This window comes from Saccoglossus kowalevskii, chromosome 18 (genome assembly GCF_978046115.1).
Source record: "Saccoglossus kowalevskii chromosome 18, keSacKowa6.1, whole genome shotgun sequence".
NCBI classification, from domain to species: Eukaryota; Metazoa; Hemichordata; class Enteropneusta; family Harrimaniidae; genus Saccoglossus; species Saccoglossus kowalevskii.
The window spans coordinates 26,451,699-26,473,397 of record NC_140658.1 but is presented as its reverse complement, the minus strand read 5'-3'; the positions used below and the strand labels follow the sequence as shown (position 1 = coordinate 26,473,397).

Below are 21,699 nucleotides of genomic sequence, written 5' to 3'. Positions count from 1 at the left end.
TTTATTTTTCTCCAGCAGCAGAATAGAAGTTGGATGATTTCATGATTATCCCAAGAAAAAATATATATAAGTTTACTGATAGGCGACAGAAGCTCAAATTGTGGTTTAATGCAGTTAATTCAATCAAAAATTGGTTTTAGAATATGGTTATATGCTGGACAAACTACCAGAAAATGAGTCTCATCTTCAACAGCATCTGTACATATTTGGCAGTTTCTATTTTCCACTGGAGTTCCATAATAGCAATATCTTGAATTAGCTAAATTACAGATTGGCTAAATTAGCTGAAAAAAGATGCTACCTAAAAACATATGTTTAACATGTACAATATACATACCTTTGCATCGGCTGGTTTGGTTGAGAATTTATCTCTTCTCTCACCATTCTCATCATATAATAAAATGACCCTATCCACCGTACACACAGCTAATTTGTTGTTATTAGGTGCCCAGGCTATAGCTGTGATCTTGGCTGCCCCATCCTATATTAATGACATTATATAAGAGGGCAATGAAATTGAAATATAAATTGTTAATATTGCATAATCTGAAGGAATACTTTTATGGTTAATTGGTGTATTTGGCCTATGATTTGTATTTGATAGTATCAACATATGCTGTGAATGCAGAAGATATTTTATGATTTCCCCACGTTTAGAATTGCCCAAAACTGCAATAGTGAATCATTGTCAATCAACACACTTTGGAACACAACCAAAAGTTATTGACAATTAAATAAAATAGAGAACAAAATAACAAATCACTGGAAGCCAAAATGATCATAAACATTTCTACACACTGAAAATCATCGAAATTTGAAGCTTTCAGAAAAAAGCACAATTGACACATATTTATGTCATTAAATCTGTCACACATTAGCCCTCAAACACCTTTTAAACCTGAAAGTACCTTTACACACAAAAACTTTAATGTGACTGCATGTGATTTCAGGTACTTTTCAGTTACTGGGTACTGCAAATGGGTTTCTTTATAGAATGCTATAAAACTTCATTTTTATCTTAGTTTACATGATGGGTAGTCCAAACTGCATCAAGCATAAGTATTTACAGTACTCTGCACTTAAGGTAGTTCTATAGCCATATAAAATTGTCATCCGGTGCACTGAATAGTAACTCGCTTTCAACTATAGTAAATATATACAATTTTGAACAAGCCAGTTTAATAGTTAAAGCGCGGTAGTCATCGCGCTGCGCATGTGTGACATTTGTGTTGATGAACATTGATTTTCTCACAATCCAATGCATTCTTCAAATGGAAATCACAAGTATGAGGTTTGACCTGGGCGCGACTTGCACTGATTACCGCCGGTGACTCTTTGATACCTTCGAATAACATGAAAATTACCTAATTAAAGCTTGGAAACGTCTCAGTTCGTACTGTTGATCTGCGCAACAGTCAAAGTCGCCATCTTTGTTTATATGAGACCCATATATCTCGCACAAGCGCAGCGCGACGACTACCGCGCTTTAATATTAAGCTTTGTGAGTGGCGACACGTATGCGAGTACACAAGGAAATATAAAATATTTGGAAGAAATTAATACAAATTGTTTAGTAAAAAAAGAACAAAAATTTTAAATATAATATTTTTAAACATTCAGAGAAAATTATGGTTTAGCAAATGTAGTATTTGTCATCATTTGAAAACTGAAGCCTGAGAGGCAAGTATGATTTTTTTTTTAACACCATTATTGACAAATTTATCTTAAATAGTTTGCTACCTTCTCCAAGGTGCACAAAACCTCACTACTGCTTTGTTGAAAAAAGGTTTAAATCACCCCAAATTTTTATATTAATACCAAAGATTTATAAATCAAGGATTTATAAAGAATAAATACCAAGGATTTATAAATTATTACTGATAATATTAAATATTGTGAACTTGTATTTAAACTTGCACTGTTACACATGAAATTGACTTGAGACTGACTGGTTATCATCGATGGTGATGGTTACCAAATTGTTAATGAAATAAAATAGTAAAAAATAGAAAAGAATTTATTAAAATCCCCCAAAACAATGTCTGTGTTGTTACTATGACGATAATAAACTATTTAAAATGATGGCGGCTGGCGGGGATATTTTTGAATGTAACTGAGTGTCGATCGAACACAAAACACGACGAATTGCTTCAAAATAATTGACGTTGAATTGTATTGGTACATACCTGAGGGGTCAGCAATGTTTTCATGTGTTTAAGCTGCATTTTAAACACAAATCATACATAAACGTTCGCCAATTTTGTCGAAGAACCGCTGAGCAACACAACACTCAGCTGACTGGGACAGCTTCGAGTTCAGGAATGTGTGCACACAATATGATGACGTCAAGACTATTGCAGTTTTTAAAACAGCCGGTGATGGCGTACTTTAACACTGCTGGGGCACGATTTTGGCTGGTTCCTGCCTAAAGTGTCATGGCGTACCAAGTCACAAGAGGCCGGTAACCAATCTCCCAGGCTGAGTTCTATTTCTACGAATTGCTATGAAAAAATTGTATCGGAACAGGATTTAAGAAAGAATTATAAAATTGCCACGGATGGGCTGTACTGACACTGAGCCTTCACAATTATAATCCCATGAATTGTATTGTAATACCCACGTGTATTTTTTTACGCATTTATATATCAAATAATGACAAACATTTCTACAGTAACTACAGTGGTTTCAATTTCATTTAATTTGCCGAGACGTGGCATTGGTGATTGGAACAATTTAACGATATTTGCGCGATAATTCGATTCTTGTATATAGATCCACGGTCAGCTACAACTTGAATCTGTCAGATATTTATACCATGAATTTATACCTACATGGACAGTGAACAAGACTCAATACCCAGAATATATATACCCAGAATCTTGAAAAAACATACATAGCCCGGGGGCCTATAAACGCGCACTTCCCAATATCAGAGTGAGCGTAACTGTCAGTGACCGCGTGGTGGCGTCCTTTAATAAACGAAAATCAAATAAACGAATGGCCACTGGATGCACCTCAGCGGGCATTAATTTCAAAAATGTAAATGTTTGTTTTGTTGTAATAAATAAAACAGAAAAATATTGGTGTTTTAGAAAACGTGTGCATCAACATTTGGCACTTTGCCCAAATCTCGAGTTCGTTAATGCATTATACAATAGAATAAACAAATGGCCGCCATGTACCACGAACTGGTTTAATTCGAACTAAAGTTCCTTGTTGGAATTACATTCAGCTTTTTCTATGATATATCATTGACACGTTGTATCAATTCTCTATGCCCTATGCCGCGTCGCCGAATATAATTACATGCCCCACCCTAGATACGATGATGTATACCGTTTGAAACACAGACACATTTTTAACAATTTCAAATGACATTATAGACTTTTTTGCATGAAAATTAAAATTTTGGTTTATTTTGTGACGATAACGCAATTTTGGCAAAAGTGAAGCAAAGTTATCAATGATTCAGCTACAATTTACTGAGGGCGATCTGATGTGAAATATAGACTAATATTTGATTTACAGTCAAGTGCAACATTTCAACATAGGTTTGGTTCACCAAACTGGAAACGAGGAAAATGAAAATAGGAATTTGGTGTAATCTCGACGGAACATGATTGGCAGATCGGATTGTCTAGTTGGCAATTAATTATTATCCATAGATGAAATAAACCAGTTCTTATTAATTTGGATCTCATACACAAAATATTAAATAGGAATTTATGATAAATTTAAAAATAAAAACATTGCCAACGAAGATAAAACATTGAAACAACTTCCTTTTTTTAATTTCTTTTGCTGATAACATATACTGATTTGCTACGGATTCATTCAGTCTATGTATTTAAAACTCAGAACATCCACAAAGTCTGAAATACGGACTGTACAATAAATGGCCAAAACTTCGAAAACTGAATCAATCTGTGAAACCGGACCTCAAAAGAATGACGTCGAGAGCGCTTTTGGTTCCAATATTGCCTAAACTTCGTTAAAATCAGAAAGACCGGATGGATCGCGAAAATGGGGGTCAATACAGCGCCGCATTACCATGTATCTTAACTATGGAAGTACCCCCAATCCCCGGGAGTTTTTGAATTTGAAATGGTACATTCTATGACCTTAAAATTGTTATTTTCGGATATTGTACTTTTATCGACACAGAGCTGTGGTTCCTCTCATAGATTTGCTTAACACAAACATGCGACGCCAAATGACATCGCAAAGAAAGTCAATAAAAGTACACTTTCGTCCCATATCACATCATCGACGCTATCCCCAATCGACTGTTCGTTTATTAAACACTCACCTGGGCGAAAACCTCGACAAACATTTTGTTGAAGTTGTTTTCCCCACCCAGGATTTAGGTCGTTAGATCGCACGTAATTCTAGTGGCAGCTATTTTCTTCAGGTCAAACAAAGATAAATTATTTGGCTCAATGACGTCACTGTAATAGGACATCCCCCGGAAAGAGGAACAGCGAAAACACTAGGAAAATGTTGCCTTCTGCTATTAGTAGTTTGCTACGAGCCTCTTTGAATTTACTGTAACAGTTGTCCCCATATACATGGAAATACATCTATCTGTACATCTCTGAAAAGACTGGGTAGTATATACATGTGCTTTACGTGCCCGTAACGTCATATTGTCCTCGTTCGACCCCAGAGAGCCGAGGAACTATAATCAACTCGACGCCTAGTCTCTATCTATGCGGAGTGGGTGGGCAGTATCGGCTGGTATCTAGCGTAAAAATAGACGAGGGATGAAGGCTCCAGCGAGCCCATATTTTTTAAACTGAAACAAAAAAACAGACGAAAAGAATGAAAATCTATAAAAAAAAAAATACCAGCTTGAAGAACATTAGTTGCTTTTTCAAATTTCTATAAAGACATACCTTTATATCACCGTTATCAGCAGAATAATTTAAGAAAACTACACAAATTGAATAGGCGTGGCCAATTCAGAATCTGTCAAGAACCAATCACAAGACTGGTTACGAACCACAACGAGTTTACGACTTGATTACCAGTCTTGTGTTTGGTTCTTGGTAAATTACATATGTGCTGGACAAACTAAAATTGGCCACTTTCTCAGTTGTGATTACTACGATTGTTGTCTACTGTTGTCTAGATCCTCCGTTTTTTTCATCTTTCAACCATACTGGTCAACCATATGGTCAATACCAAAGTTTGCCAACTTGTTTGCCATTTGTCTGTGTAACTCAGTCTTTGCAGATACCTTTAGCATACATACTTGTTCTGAGGGCATACCTTTCCAGATAGAAATCAGAGCTCAATCAGAGACATACTTATGTACAAACACCAATTCACTTCATAAAGACCTATACGTACACTTATCGGGACAAGAATCTCTGCATTTAAGGTTGTGAATGCACAAACAACAACATTTGCGTCTTGGCGCTAGATTCATTGTATTATTCAAAATTATATCTTGAAATTGGGAATCCTTAGATACAAGATACAGATAGATAGATAGATACATACAAGTATTATATTACATTCATTTTCGAATATATGGCACCTAGATGACGCTAAAAGGACCTAAACAATGTAATAACACAAGAAATATATATAGAATCTGTGTGGGAGAACATCCACTTGGAAATTCTTATGCCTGTGTCTATGTATGCGACTGGGAAGGCATACAAGTTTATGTCAGGCAAGAGTCGACCATGTTAATCACGCGACAGCCAGTCTATCCCTACAAGAATCTCCATGATATTCCTAGTTTGATTTAATGTACCAATAATAACATATTTAGCATTTTGTTCGTTTAATGTTTCGATGTTTTTACATTTGCATACGTTGTATAACTTTGTACGTAATAAAAGTTTATATAACATGTTCCTTGCATCTGTATATGGAATAATCTATATCATAATTTCCCCTAACACTCATTTGTATATTATGAGTGTGACCCATGGCTGTACATGAAGTACTGTGCTTGGTCATGCAGTAATCAGAATCCGTTCAAAAAGGTTTTGTGTCTTTATGTTTTACACTAACAACGATTATTTTTGTAGTAATGCATGATCAGTTAGTAACAATGGAATAAGAGACTAAATGTTAAATTCCACACATTTATTGACATCCCAGTCTTGTAACATTGCCCAGTGACTCAATGCTTCTCATACAGCCCCACATCTGCCACAAGTAACACCATTAGTATTTGTGTTACAATGAACCACCTGTCTGCGTGGCAACATCATGATTTAGACCAATATTTTGGAAGTCCAAATCGACTCCATGAAATGCCTGGTTGTTCTCTCCATGCCTTTGTAGTTTGTGTTGTCTTAGTGTGGCATATGGTTCCAATGTTAGCATGATAAGACCAGCAAATACCATACAGGATCCAAAGAAATAAAACGAGAATCGGTAGTCACGGGATGTATCGTATATCACACCTACAAGATAATCAACGTTAAACCACATATTAATAGTAAATCAAATCAATGATATTTAAGAGCAATGGTCAATAATTATACAATTAAATTTGAGTGCGATACTTAGTTGAGACTATGTTAACAAGATACAAGCCAATAAAGACGTACCTGCTACAGTTGGACCAATGAGCGCCCCTAGTCCTGTAATCATTGTTCCCAAAGCAACACCAGCAGTAACGTTTGGTCCTCCAGTGATATCCTTAATCACCTGGGAAAATAGTGTGAAGAACATCCCACTAAATAGACCCAGGAGAGTCGGATAAATGACATAGATTCCATAACTCATTGTTAAAAAAGGACTGACCAGTGTCGATATGCCTGCTAATAGTATGCAAATAGCGAACAACCGAAAACTGTCAAGGCACTTGCAACTACAGTGAAGAATGACTGGTGGTAAAAGCCTTCCGATTATACCAGTGCCTGCAAAAATAGAAACCAGCAGTGCGAGTTTGCTGGGTTCGGCAAGATTGAGGCTTTCTGTGTATGAAATTATAAATGAAGGTGTTCCCATGAAACCCATTCCAATACCAAATGCTAAACCCACAGTCATCAAAGTAAATAGAGGAAAACGGGAAAATAATGTCAGGTCTAAAGCTTTGATGATTATCAGTAGTGTAGAGCACTTTTTTCCACGAGTTCGTTCAACGATTACATCAGAGGTATTTATCCTTTGCGTGGGTGGTGCTTTGAAGAGAGATCCAGATATGAACATATGAGCGTTTACAGCTGAGAATACCATGAACGCTCCTCTCCATCCGTATCTGTCAATCAGAAACTGAATAAGAGCAACGAATATGAAAGTCCCTGTTCCGGCTCCGACAATTGATAATGCGTTCGCTAGAGCATATCTCTTCTTGATAAAGAATGGAATGACACCCAATGCAGGACTCACAATCAATCCATAACCAATTCCTGTAGAACGAATTAAAAAAAAGGATTTTTGTACATTTTGATAACTATTTTTTCGTTTGAAGTATATAATTCACTGGCTACGATAGCCTAAGTAAGTAGCCTATTTCTTATCGAGGTTCTAGTAAACGTCTGTGGACTGAATTCCCCAAACGGGCTGTTTACTACAGTTAGCGTCTAGGTTGCCATACCCTAATGAAGTAATAGTGCGAATTTGGTGTATGTGTGTTACGAATCTCATATTTTGTAGAAGGACAGAAAGTGCACCTGATTCATCTATGTTTTACAGTGAACTACATATTACATTCAACAACACGCCCCCTACTCAGCTCATTCAGTACAATGACTATGCGTTTACCAGCTTGTTGATCTGGAAATCGTTGGTCGAAGTGTTGCTGCTCAAAAATGTCCTATTTGTGACAAAGGATGTTGTATTCCCTACTTAGACCATGTGAGAACAAGATCATTCAGAAAAAAGAATCCCTTTCTAGTAAACAGGTATTGTTGAGGACACATAAATAATAATAAACAGGTTCTCTTTGAAACAGAGAAATATTCTGTAAATCCTGAACGAACATTTTCTACTATCGAAGGTTAGCGTACTGTTAAAACAATAGAGACAAGCCAAAAAGTAGTATTACTCATTTCACAGAACTGTAATTTGTCTATGCTACGAGTTATAAATATTTTAGTATAAGCGTTGGTAAAATTTGCAAATTAGTCATTTCCCGAGTGTTACAGATGGTTAGAAAAGTTGACATTTGACAATAAACATTTATTGGTATACACCTACTGAATCACATTAATTCATTGAAATACGTCTACTGAATCATATTAATTCATTTGAACACGTCAACTGAATCATATTAATTCATTGGAATACGTCAACTGAATCATATTAATTCATTGGAATACGTCAACTGAATCATATTAATTCATTATTATACGTCATCTGAATCATATAAATTTATTAGCATACGTCAAATGTATCATTGGAATACGTCAACTATATATGTATTCCTGCGATATGATGGCTAAGTTTGACGCCAGTAGTTATGAGTATATATGTCACGTATTTATAACGCATAGATTCGTATTCATTCTAGCCCTGAAAAACTTATAATCTTACCCACAAAAACTCCATAGGTCAGGTATAGAACACTTATACTGGGGGCAAATGAACTACTGAAGAAACCAATAGATGATATCAATGCTCCTGCCATAACTGTTGCCCGGAATCCAATCTTCTTTACAGACACATTTGCTATTGGCCCTGTGAATAATAACAAATACAAAATTGATGTTATATTTGGAAAAACTTCTTACTCAGTGATTTATAACCATTTACTGTTAATTTCTAAACGTCACATCTATTCAACAAAGATGAAGAAAGACAAACCTTATTTTCCACTCTTGAAATTTTGGGTCAAGTCAAACTATCATCTTGAGTATGAGATAGCAAATGAACCACACAAACTAGAGGTGTATTGTGGGAAATGGATTACTCTACTAGAAATAATTAATGAATGAATGTATCCAACTGTGTAATGTAATCCCTATGTTGTAATGTTGCCAATAAAATATAAAACAAAAATACAAAATTTTAAATACTATCACGACTATTGCCCACATTATTATTCCTGTTGGGGTGTCGTTTTTGTTAAGTCTGCTATAGATTAACTAATTGTATTCACTTTTTAAATTTAAATTACGTTTTTAATCTCAAATTTGGCCCTTTATCGCACACTTCAGTTTGGGCGAGTCATTTTTGGCTCAGTGCATAGTATATGGGAGATTATTCGATAGAGCAATAGGCGGTTCGGGGTAAACTAGGGGTTTCTCGCGAATAAATTGCACGGAATACGGAAACACACAATAGTTTTATATTTTAAGCGTAATTTAGTGATATCAACGACCTTTAACCAGAGTTTCTCCTGATATCAAGGAGAGTTAAATTCAGGTGACCTCTCTAAGGCGTGGCGAGATACCAATTACCTTCCTTCGTCTCCTCTCGTCTCCCTACCTTTTCTTAGCCGATTCAATCCGTTCTTTTGTCTATGTCCATTCATAATTTAATTTGTGTTTGCGTAGTAGTTTTATATATTTTAGGAATAAAGATACAATCTTTGTGGATTAATTTCTGGCGTGTCATTTTTGTCATTGCGTTCCTAAATAGACAGAGGGATAACCAAAGATAATATTTTGGAAGAGACGATGGGTGAAAACGTTTTTTGTTATTCGCCCAGAGGGTTTCCAGGAATGTGGCCATTGAAGTGCGGCCGAATTTTACAATGTGTTCATAATTTTCACCGTAACATTCCTGGGAAAGTCACCTAACTTGATGTTAAAATTAACAACTCTGACTAGTGTTCTAGTAAGTCAGCTGGAAAGTTCTATAGCAGTCTATTTTTTTACATTTATTTTCGGCAATTCACATATGTTTCAATGAGACTTTATTTACCCAAATGAAACCATATAATAGATATTCCATGTGCAGAATTTATTTTAAACCGTCTTCACCATTTTAATATGCGCATCATCAGAGCGTATCACATTTCTGTAACCTTCTGTGCCGTTAATAGGAGAATGCAACAACACAGTATATCCTCAAGGACGAAAGGTCATTGTCCGCTACTCTAGTGAATGACACTTTGTCCTTACTTACGCACTTCAAGAAACCTCATCGAGGTCAAACTAATTCCGCATTTCTACTTACCCATCCCCATTTGTAGAAAAAGTGATAGTGACAATATCGCTGATGTGCTTGCAGACGAGGCATTGAAGTAGTGTTGCAATGCCACAAACATTGGTCCTATAGACTGATATACGCCGAATACAAACATCGCGCAAATATGGGACCCCAGAACGACGAGCCAACCGGAACACCCACCATCTTGACCTGAGTCGTTGTCAGCCATTTACTCAGTTGACTGCGACTGATCACGACTGGTTTGTTCATCTGAGACTGCATTAAACATCGTCACCATGTCGTCTATTGGCTGCTAGTACCATCAAATCCGTATATTTCAGACAGTCATGAAAACCCGAGTGGTTGAGTTCAGAGCGCCGAGGAGTTGGGGTTTGTGTCAAATTGCCATGTTGCCTTTCATAAGTAAATCACGTGACGCGATACGACCATTGTACCATGACTCGGAGAGTATGTTGTGATTGTACAATATTTCCATATTGGATATATATTTCCCGACCAACAAAGGCAATGTCACCTTAACATTTTGCAACTAGTCAATAGTGTTGGTGACCAAATCTTTCCAGACAGTATATAGATCTGAACAGAGCTCTGAAGACTTTCAGGAATCTCTGCGTAGAAACGATCGATACGCCTTAGTGTGCACTTGAGGGTGTTTATGCGTTCAGACCTTGCGTTGGGGCAACTATTTCTGTTATGGTATTGTAGAACTACCGTCTATCAGGAATAGCAAATTAAATGAATTATATTGACACTGGCTAAATATTCCATGTCCATGCAAATAGTATATACTTGTTATTTAATCTCAGTATGGTGTTAAGCTAGTAGAAGTTATAAATATATCAATACAAAATTACTTTGTGTTGGCTCGAGCAAACAATCCACGTATTTGTTTTCTCATACAAATACTGTCTTTTCCGTCCTGGGTAGACTGATATCCTAAATAACAATACTGACTAACAAATTTTAGTGGCTTGCCATTAAGATAAACACTGGGAACTCGTTAAATGCCACACTGGGGCGGTAAATTATACATACAGACATATCTCTTAGAATTAAATAAAATATCAAATTCATTAGCATATTTCGCACACTTCTTTACAAGAAAATTCAAACCCTTAATAGAAGGAGAAACCAAAATAAGGTCGTTAAGCTAGTAGAAGTTATTAATATATCAATACAAAATTACTTTGTGTTATTTTTGAATATCCTATTTGAATTATTAATTTCTCATTCGTTTTTCAACTTTACTGATATTTTGAAATGTGCTCGCATTGCTCCGTAATATTAATGAACAAAGTAAAGTTTTGTCTGCTATCTAGATTATTGGAACATATGCTAACGTGTAATCATGTCCTTCCGAACTGAACCTAATATTAGAAAACCAGTCTAGCTTGCTTCGCTGATGGATATTTCCAACTAGCTTCTTGATAACATGGGACACAAGACAAATATTTGGTACTTCCTGTCTAGATCACCAGATCTCTCAAAAGATTTTATTACGCTAGTTATGTATTCATTGTGTAGGAGTACCTGCCATAGAATGGTTAAAGTCTTATATTTTTAAAAAGAAAAGATGTTGGGAATTATTTTTATAAAATGTCCCAGGTCAGCGAAATTTTAATTTGCGTCCCTCAATGCCCCATTCGGGGTCCTTTACTTGTTTTCTATTTTCGATAATGATCTCCTGTTGAATTAGAAAGACTCTTGTTGAGTCATGTATGCTGATCATTTTCTTTTAGTTCATAAATCTCCGGATAAATCTTCATTCGCAGTATTTCCTAATGAAAGTAAAACTAAAGTAATGCTTGTTAGTATCAACAAAGCAAATTGGAAAGGTATGGGATTGATTAAGTATTAACTATAAGCATATAACCTTAGCTACTTACTAGAAAACTTACTACTTACTAGATAACAACGTTTTGCAGATAAAACATGTGAAATAACTGAGAAATAATTGTAAACTCATAGTTGCTGCTGACATAGAAACTAAAGTAAGCAAATAAGACCGAACAAACGACATGGTGAATACTAGTCAAATAATAGTAAACACGTACTGCATGCGTGACTCGAACCGGTGCTCACGTACGGCGCCTAGCTTCACGTTTTCCTCGCGGCCACCGGGCATCCCCAAAAATTAGCATGTGCAGAGAGCATGAAAATCCGTCCAGGCTACACAGCTTAACGGTTTTGCTAAAGAAATAGTTTACTAAGTTCTTAATCCATTCATCCCCCCCTCGCAAAGGTATACATTTCGGCCTAATTCAGCCATGGTCATGAAAAATTGTCATTGACTTGTATTTACATTTCGTATTATCGCAAGTAAAAAATTCTTGAGGGTTTCTGAATAACAAACGTGATCAAACTGTCAAAAGTATGGGGAGCATATTGGGAACACTTTAATGCATAATGCTTTGTGTAGGAATGTTAATTTTTTGGGGTTTCGATGGAATGTAATCGACTATGTAACACTGTAGTCTAAAATAATAACACTGATGTACTGAGATAGAAGAGCAGTAATGGCAGACGTTATTAGAGTACAAACATTGTCATCAGAATAGAAATGGATCTGATATAGCGCTCGCATCAGGTCCCTTTCATTCACATTGTCACACGCAACGTAATAATACCGTAATTGGTATAGTACAGGTGTGATGGTTCAAATACCAAAATGGCAACAGTAACACAAAGACTTCCCTGGCGGCGATGATAACATACGAACACGGAGTCAACTGATGAGGTTTCAACTGGTACTGGTATTATTATACTCTGCAAACATCAAGTACAATAACGCGGTAGAACTCCACTACTCCAATAACTAGATACTTAAACTCCAATACAATTCAACGAGCTCTCCGATCTGATCTCAGTGCTGAACAACTCCCCTATATATACCCACACTGTCTATAAATAGACCATTACATCAGCATACATAATGAGTCTGGAACTTACTACAAATTTCTAGAATGTTCCATTACCTTCTATTGCCTTCTACAGTGTCCTATTACCTATTCAACCAACTTCTAAACAAAATCTAGAACATTCTCAGTCACACGGAAGTGGTAAACAAGTCGTATGCGACACACATCAGAAACTGTCAGTGATTCAGTGATTATATATATAAAACGTTGAATACAACATTGTTTTAATTATTAAAAACAGTTTCGATTCACATACACATTTATACCAGTAAGTCCTATATTTCAGATCCAAGACTAAAATACTATTTGCACAATTTAGTGCCCTTTGAGTGTTTGGTCGGAGAACATGAATCAAATCCGCCATGTTGTTTATCCTCGTCCGTGGCCATTCATGATGTAATACGAGCGTACAGTGTCCTATAAATACCACAACGTAGCGCAAAATCAGGAACAATTCGTTTATAAGTTTTTTAAACGTCAATGTGATCGGCCTCATTTTGTTAGGAAACATGCTTTTGATTATTGCTGATTTCTACCCTACGCCAACCGCATGTTACTTCCTTTCAAAAAGAACGTTTTATTGAACCAACATGGTCTATGCAACAACGTCACGATATACCCCAATAGTTCGAGAGTGTAAATCGCCTTCAGGAAATGCCAGGTTGTTCTCTTCATGCCTTTGTAGTTTGTGCTGTCTTAGTGTGGCATATGGTTCCAATGTTAGCATGATAAGACCAGCAAATACCATACAGGATCCAAAGAAATAAAACGAGAATTGGTAGTCACGGGATGTATCGTATATCACACCTACAAGATAATCAACGTTAAACCACATATTAATAGTAAATCAAATCAATGACATTTAAGAGCAATTGCCAATTATAATTACTGACTATATGACTGAAGAGATGATTATAGTTTTACTATAACAAATGTTCAACATCTTTACAGCAATATTCCACTCTGTCCTACCCATGGGGTATGCGTATTCCAGCTCATTCGGTGTGCAAGGGTTTGTCGCACATTTGCAGACTATTAAATAAACATTGTTTTCTTTCATCAAAATAAAACCAAGAGTTTTGAATATAACGACTGGCTCTAACATTCACACTCATTTTTGTGTGTGTTAACTATCAGGGGTAAAATCTCTACTCTCGGGTTCTCCACACTTGTCAGGGGGAAAACTCGTCTTGTCTCTCTATCTCGTTCCCTTGAGGTACGGGATCGGGAAAGTCACTTTAACTTTACAGTCAAATAAGACACACACAACGAAATACGTTTCAGCTCTCGTCTTAGTCGGTCAATCGAGCACTCTATTAGACACAACGCCCTGGGGAAAAGTCCCCAAGACTCTCACAAGGCTGAACCAAGACTCGCCCAAGACTGGACTGCCTCAAGGCTCGCCCCTGGACTGGACTCTCGACTGCGTCTTTTGTGCAGTATTCGCCAAGACCAACTCAAACTCTCTTTATTCATTTTCAAAACTCTAACCAATTACAAAACAGTAAAAGACTCTAGGGCGTAACCTTCAATCATAAAGCCAATCACACTAAGTACTGAATACGTCATATCTTTTGATTAATCGTTCACTACATTAATAACTATGGATATAAACTGTCAGAATCGCGACGGTTATCTGGTAATTAGTTCCAAATCACTGAGCCAAGTTCCGTCCAAAACTTCAAATAGGCCTAAACGATGACAGACATAACACAGCAATTCGCTCGTAGTCAGCTAATTAAGTCGGTTAACAGATACGCAAAAACAAATTCATGACATAACTATGAGATTGTAGTTAAACAAAATAAAACTGTCAGAAAGATGATATCAAATGGCATCAATGTCACTTGTCTTATGCAGATATCAGATTCCATTCGAAACCACTATGGCTTTATGCTAAGAAAGATATACGACGGGCGATACGCATAGAGCAGTGTGCCCACTCTTTTCAAAATAACTTCTTTCCAAAATGTACTTAGTATACCATGGAGTCCATATATATTCTCCTCAGTTTGTTGGTTTTTGTTTTGTTCTTGTTTGTCAATTGTGTTTGCTATATGACCTTTGTTCACAAATCTATGATTGACACCACGTTTTGATGATACAATCCAACTTACCTGCTACAGTTGGACCAATAAGCGCGCCAACACCTATCGCCATCGTACCCAAAGCTACACCAGCAGTAACGTTTGGTCCTCCAGTGATATCCTTAATCACCTGGGAAAAGAGTGTGAAGAACATCCCACTCAACAGACCCAGGAGAGTTGGATAAATGACATAGATTCCATAACTCATTGTTAAAAGGGGACTGAGCAGTGTCGATATGCCGGCTAATAGTATGCTAATAGCGAAAAACCGAAAACTGGTAAGGCACTTGCAACTACAGTGAAGAATGACTGGTGGTACAAGCCTTCCGATTATACCAACGCCTGCTAGAATAGAAACCAGCAGTGCGAGTTTGCTGGGTTCGGCAAGATTGAGGTTTTCTGTGTATAAGCTAATAAATGAAGGTGTTCCAATATTACCCATTCCAATACCGATGCCTGAACCCACAGTCATCAAAGTAAATAGAGGAAAACGGGAAAATAAAGTCAGGTCTAAAGCTTTGATCATTATCAGTAGTGGAGAGCATTTTCTTCCACGAGTTCTGTGTTGACGTTCAACGATTACATCAGAGGTATTTATCCTGTGCGTGGGTGGTGCTTTGAAGAGAGATCCAGATATGAACATATGAGCGTTTACAGCTGAGAATACCATGAACGCTCCTCTCCATCCATACCTGTCAATCAGAAACTGAATAAGAGCAACGAGTATAAAGGTTCCCGTCCCGGCTCCTGCAATCGATAATGCATTCGCTAAAGCATATCTTTTCTTGATAAAGAATGGAATGATACCCAATGCAGGACTCACAATCAATCCATAACCAATTCCTGTAGAACGAATTAAAGATAAGGGTTTCCGGAGACGTAATTTCCTTATAATTTATTGTAAATATGTAAATAATTGTTCATAGAACAGTATTCGATATAACGATCTAGTCACATTAATTCATTGTATTACGTCTACAAATCATATTAATTGATTGGATACGTCTACTGATCAGAATCACGTTAATTCATTGGGATATGTCTACAAATCAAATCAATTGATTGGAATACATCTCCTGAATTATAATAATTCATTGGGATACGTCTACAAATCAAATGATTGGAATACGTCTCCTGAATTACAATAACTCATTGGGATACGTCTACAAATCAAATCAATTGATTGGAATACGTCCCCTGAATTACAATAATTCATTGGGATACGTCTACAAATCAAATCAATTGATTGGAATACGTCTCCTGAATTACAATAATTCATTGGGATACGTCTACAAATCAAATCAATTTATTGGAATACGTCTCCTGAATTACAATAATTCATTGGGATACGTCTACAAATCAAATCAAATCAATTGATTGGAATACGTCTCCTGAATTACAATAATTCATTGGGATACGTCTACAAATCTAATCAATTGATTGGAATACGTCTCCTGAATTACAATAATTCATTGGGATACGTCTACAAATCAAATCAATTGATTGGAATACGTCTCCTGAATTACAATAATTCATTGGGATACGTCTACAAATCTAATCAATTGATTGGAATACGTCTCCTGAATTACAATAATTCATTGGGATACGTCTACAAATCAAATCAATTGATTGGACTACGTCTCCTGAATTACAATAATTCATTGGGATACGTCTACAAATCAAATCAATTGATTGGAATACGTCTCCTGAATTACAATAATTCATTGGGATACGTCTACAAATCAAATCAATTGATTGGAATACGTCTCCTGAATTACAGTAATTCCTTCGGATACGTCTACAAATCAAATCAATTGTTTGGAATACGTCTCCTGAATTACAATGATTCATTGGGATACGTCTGCAAATCAAATCAATTGATTGGAACACATCTACTTAATCAAATTGATTGAATACTTCTAATGAATCACATTAATTCAAGTTCATTAACATAATAAAATCATTTTAAGTTTATGTCAGTGTATGTTGAGGTACATATACCTTACTACCGTTTTGATCACGTATTGTAATATACTTTTGTTTGTGTGATAAGAGTTTATTATGTTTTCCAAATGAATTATGTTTGAAATGATCTTACCAACACAAACTCCACACGTTAAGTATAGAACACTTATACTGGGGGCAAATGAACTACTAAAGAAACCAATAGATGATATCAATGCTCCTGTCATAACTGTTGCCCGGAATCCAATCTTCTTCACAGACACATTTGCTATTGGCCCTGTGAATAATAAAGCATACAATATTTACGATCACGACTATTGGATGCCCAAATCCTGAATTAGGCTCGGTTGGCTTTTTCGTCACGATTACTATAGAATATGTCCCTATTTAGGGGGTTACTTAACAAAAACACGAAACTATACTACAACATTTACTAGTATGTATTTTTAACAAAATAAAACAACAATCAATTTTAACTTTTACAACAAAATAAAATGCTGCTGTCCGGGCATGAACGTTTTGATAACATATGTCAAACCTCAAACTCTATAGTAATCTGAAGTCAAACACACGAGTTCAGACGGAATTTCGGACTACTACACCAAATCGCACATCATCAACGTACGAGTTATTAGTTAATAAATACAAATACGAGATACTTGCAACGTACCAGTTATAAGTTACTAAATATAAATATGACATATTTGCAACGTACGAGTTATTAGTTACTAAATATAATTACGACAAACTTGTAACGTACGAGTTATTAGTTAATAAATATAAATACAAATACGACATACTTGTAACGTACGATTTATTAGTTAATAAATATAAATACGACATACTTGTAACGTACCAGATATTAGTTAATAAATACAAATACGACATACTTGTAACGTACGAGTTATTAGTTAATAAATATAAATACGACATACTTGTAGCGTACGAGTTATTAGTTACTAAATATAAATTCGACATACATGTAACGTAAAGTTATTAGTTAATAAATACAAATACGATATACTTGTAACGTACGAGTTATTAGTTAATAAATACAAATACGACATACTTGCAACGTACGAGTTATTAGTTAATAAATATAAATACGACATACTTGTAACGTACGAGTTATTAGTTAATAAATATAAATACAGCATACTTGCAACGTGCGATTTATTAGTTGATAAATATAAATAAATACGACATACTTGCAACGTACGAGTTATTAGTTAATAAATATAACTACGACATACTTGCAACGTACGAGTTATTAGTACATAAATATAAATACAGCATACTTGCAACGTGCGATTTATTAGTTGATAAATATAAATAAATACGACATACCTGCAACGTACGAGTTATTAGTTAATAAATATAAATACGACATACTTGTTGCGTGCGATTTATTAGGTAATGAATATAAATACGACATACTTGCAACGCACGAGTTATTAGTTAATAAATAGAAATACGACAAAGACTCATGGGTAGACGCTTGTTTGTAAACAATGACATTGTATGGCTGTTTGTCGCACGCGCAGGTGACGACTCCCCCGCTTTACCATTATAGTTGAAGAGAACTTCTAATAATCATTTTTTCAAAGCTAGCCTTTGTGATTTGTAAATACCCCTGTGAACTACTTTTTGTTTTTTTTTATGTTTTTGATATTTCTATTTGGTCGTGTTGTATAATTTTTTTATATATTGTATCGTTGTATTGTTTTATTGTGATGAGTCCCGAAGAGAATAATTAATTTATTTTCATTTATTTCCGGCAATTAAAATATGTTTCAATGGTGAATTATTTACCTCAGTACAATCATATAATTGACATTCCATACGCAGAATTTGTTTTAAATCAGCTCAACCATTTTAATATGCGCGCGACCGGAGCAAGAACTCAATATGTCCCCAAGAAAGAAGGCCATTGTTTTCTAACCTAGTGAATGAAGCTGTGTCCTTCATAGGCTGTTTTTTTAACTCATTCAAGGTCAAATACATTCCCTAGTTCTTCTCACCGCGATTACTAAAAAAGACTAACTGTGTACTCACCCATCCCCATTTGTAGAAAGAGTGATAGTGACAATATCGCTGATGTGCTCGCAGATGAGGCATTGAAGTAGTGTTGCAATGCCACAAACATTGGTCCTATAGACTGATAAACGCTGAAGACAAACATCGTGCAGATATGGGAACCCAGAACGACGAGCCAACCAGAACACCCACCATCTTGACCTGAGTCGATGTCAGCCATTTCATTAATTTACTATTATTGACATCGGCGAATAGTTCATCTGAGACTGCATCAAACAGTGTCACTTGATAGTTTATCGGCTGTCAGTGGCATCAAAACCTTATATACCGTAGTCTAGCGGACAGTCAATATGAGAACTGACGCCATTGGTACAGTATCCAGGGCTTTCAAATGTAAATGAGACAACTCATGAACGGTCATGGTCATGACGGTGCCGTTTGTGCGGTAATTCATGGACTAAACATTCAACACAGTTACAAAATAAACTCGAAATTGACGTAATGCTAAAAATAGAAAATTAATTTATTTAGATCTTGCATTCGCATCAGCAATGATTACAGAAGGCGTAAACATGGCTTCCACTAGACTAAGTTAACTGTGGCACTCACATTCAGTATAGGATGCCAATGTAGTTTTTACAGTTTACAGTGAAAATTGAATTATGTAGTGAATTGTGTCATCTAGTCGTTTTACAGTTTCGAAAACTCTTTTTATTTGGATGTAAATTTTTGTACGTACCGAGAAAAATGACACATATTTACAGTGTACGAACAAATATTTGATTGATTACGTTGTACGTCCAGCCTGTGATTACAGAATTACGGAATATATTTTTTCAATTTACGTTGTACGAACAAAAAAATATTGCAATTACGTTGAACGAAAATAACCCTTGCCCCCCTCAATGTACTTACAATAACAACAACAGTATTTTGCGAATGGTCGTCGGTGTTGCTCCAGTCATATTTATATTTATTAACTAATAACTCGTACGTTGCAAGTATGTCGTATTTGTATTTAGTAACTAATAACTCGTACGTTGCAAATATGTCGTATTTGTATTAAGTAACTAATAACTCGTACGTTACAAGTATGTCGTATTTATATTTAGTAACTAATAACTCGTACGTCACAAGTATGTCGTATTTGTATTTATCAACTAATAACTCGTACGTTACAAGTATGTCGTATTTGTATTTATTAACTAATAACTCGTACGTTACAAGTATGTCGTATTTGTATTTAGTAACTAATAACTCGTACGTTGCAAATATGTCGTATTTGTATTAAGTAACTAATAACTCGTACGTTACATGTATGTCGTATTTGTATTTATTAACTAATAACTCGTACGTTACAAGTATGTCGAATGTATATTTAGTAACTAATAACTCGTACGTTACAAGTATGTCGTATTTGTATTTATTTATTAACTAATAACTCGTACGTTACATGTATGTCAAATTTATATTTAGTAACTAATAACTCGTACGCTACAAGTATGTCGTATTTATATTTAGTAACTAATAACTCGTACGTTGCAAGTATGTCGTATTTGTATTTAGTAACTAATAACTCGTACGTTACAAGTATGTCGTATTTATATTTAGTAACTAATAACTCGTACGTTACAAGTGTGTCGTATTTGTATTTAGTAACTAATAACTCGTACGTTGCAAGTATGTCGTATTTATATTTAGTTACTAATAACTCGTACGTTACAAGTATGTCGTATATATATTTAGTAACTAATAACTCGTACGTTACTAGTATGTCGTATTTATATTTATTAACTAATAACTCGTACGTTACAAGTATGTCGAATGTATATTTAGTAAATAATAACTCGTACGTTACAAGTATGTCGTATTTATATTTAGTAACTAATACCTCGTACGTTACAAGTATGTCGTATTTATGTTTATTAACTAATAACTCCTTAGTAATTAATGATTCCACGTATTTATTTGGCCGTTATTTGACAGACGTAAATGGCCATAATGTTAATTCGCGGAAATTTAAATACACTGATACTGATAATGAATTTAAAATTTGTCAAACAATACCAAATTTGCTAACCCATGGAAATAATTGAAATCAAAATACTTGGCAATGTATCATGTTTTGCGTCACATGCACACGATTGAAATATCATATAAAATGGGCCTAATATACTAATGTTGTATAAAATTTATTTAATTGTAAGAAAAAGTTTACATCCTGGAATGGCCACGATGTACCACGAATCCAAGTACCATCCTATGGCACCCAATTCCTATATCACCAACATAGATTCAACAATAAGACTTATATACTAAATTTTTATTTAATTAATTGTAAGGATGAGATTACATTGTGAAATGGCCACGATCTATTATGTCTGCCTTTCTCAATTTTAAGGTCATGGGTGCTTGTCCTGAATTTTGCAATTAACCTTCTAAGACCAGGGTTCTGCATATTAATTGAGTAAATTTTTCAATTTGTTTGAAAAGTCTGTATGTTCTTAGTTTGATTTTAACAAAGGTTTGTTTTGTCTATTACCATTATGCATGTTTAAAATCCATTGGTTCTTAAATGATTTGTTTATTTGTTTAGGAATAAAGTCTAA

General features: G+C 35.3%; 3 protein-coding genes across 3 annotated transcripts in view; all 3 read right to left on the bottom strand.

The window, feature by feature from the left end:
• LOC100376289 (intraflagellar transport protein 172 homolog) overlaps nucleotides 1-2,315 on the bottom strand; it is a 35,954-nt gene extending 33,639 nt beyond the window's left edge. The window contains exons 1-2 of the mRNA XM_002739705.4: nucleotides 2,187-2,315; nucleotides 338-481 (exon numbers count right to left, since the gene is read on the bottom strand). Of these exons, the coding sequence (XP_002739751.1) occupies nucleotides 338-481; nucleotides 2,187-2,225 (183 nt within the window). The 5' untranslated portion in view covers nucleotides 2,226-2,315. The remainder of the gene's footprint in view (nucleotides 1-337; nucleotides 482-2,186) is intronic.
• A 3,772-nt stretch (nucleotides 2,316-6,087) lies between these two features.
• On the bottom strand, nucleotides 6,088-10,471 carry LOC102808621 (monocarboxylate transporter 13-like). The gene is made up of 4 exons (XM_006822721.2): nucleotides 10,090-10,471; nucleotides 8,503-8,646; nucleotides 6,573-7,376; nucleotides 6,088-6,425 (listed from the first exon to the last, which is right to left on the bottom strand). Exons 1-4 carry the CDS (start codon nucleotides 10,289-10,291, stop codon nucleotides 6,196-6,198), a joined length of 1,380 nt encoding a protein of 459 aa, XP_006822784.2. The 5' UTR covers nucleotides 10,292-10,471; the 3' UTR covers nucleotides 6,088-6,195.
• A 3,125-nt stretch (nucleotides 10,472-13,596) lies between these two features.
• LOC100376943 (monocarboxylate transporter 2-like) lies at nucleotides 13,597-19,436 on the bottom strand. The gene is made up of 4 exons (XM_085493043.1): nucleotides 19,109-19,436; nucleotides 17,187-17,330; nucleotides 15,119-15,931; nucleotides 13,597-13,808 (listed from the first exon to the last, which is right to left on the bottom strand). Exons 1-4 carry the CDS (start codon nucleotides 19,308-19,310, stop codon nucleotides 13,597-13,599), a joined length of 1,371 nt encoding a protein of 456 aa, XP_085349169.1. The 5' UTR covers nucleotides 19,311-19,436.
• Nucleotides 19,437-21,699: the final 2,263 nt, after the last annotated feature.

Bases quoted from the DNA above. Each gene is read 5' to 3' on its own strand.
- LOC100376943 (XM_085493043.1), bottom strand. From the start codon at position 19,310: ATGGCTGACATCGACTCAGGTCAAGATGGTGGGTGTTCTGGTTGGCTC. The intron at 17,331-19,108 runs GTGAGTACACAG...TATTATTCACAG, and splicing joins CTTTCTACAAATGGGGATGG to GGCCAATAGCAAATGTGTCT. The intron at 13,809-15,118 runs GTAAGTTGGATT...ATTATCTTGTAG, and splicing joins TATTGGTCCAACTGTAGCAG to GTGTGATATACGATACATCC.
- LOC102808621 (XM_006822721.2), bottom strand. From the start codon at position 10,291: ATGGCTGACAACGACTCAGGTCAAGATGGTGGGTGTTCCGGTTGGCTC. The intron at 8,647-10,089 runs GTAAGTAGAAAT...TATTATTCACAG, and splicing joins TTTTCTACAAATGGGGATGG to GGCCAATAGCAAATGTGTCT. The intron at 6,426-6,572 runs GTACGTCTTTAT...ATTATCTTGTAG, and splicing joins CATTGGTCCAACTGTAGCAG to GTGTGATATACGATACATCC.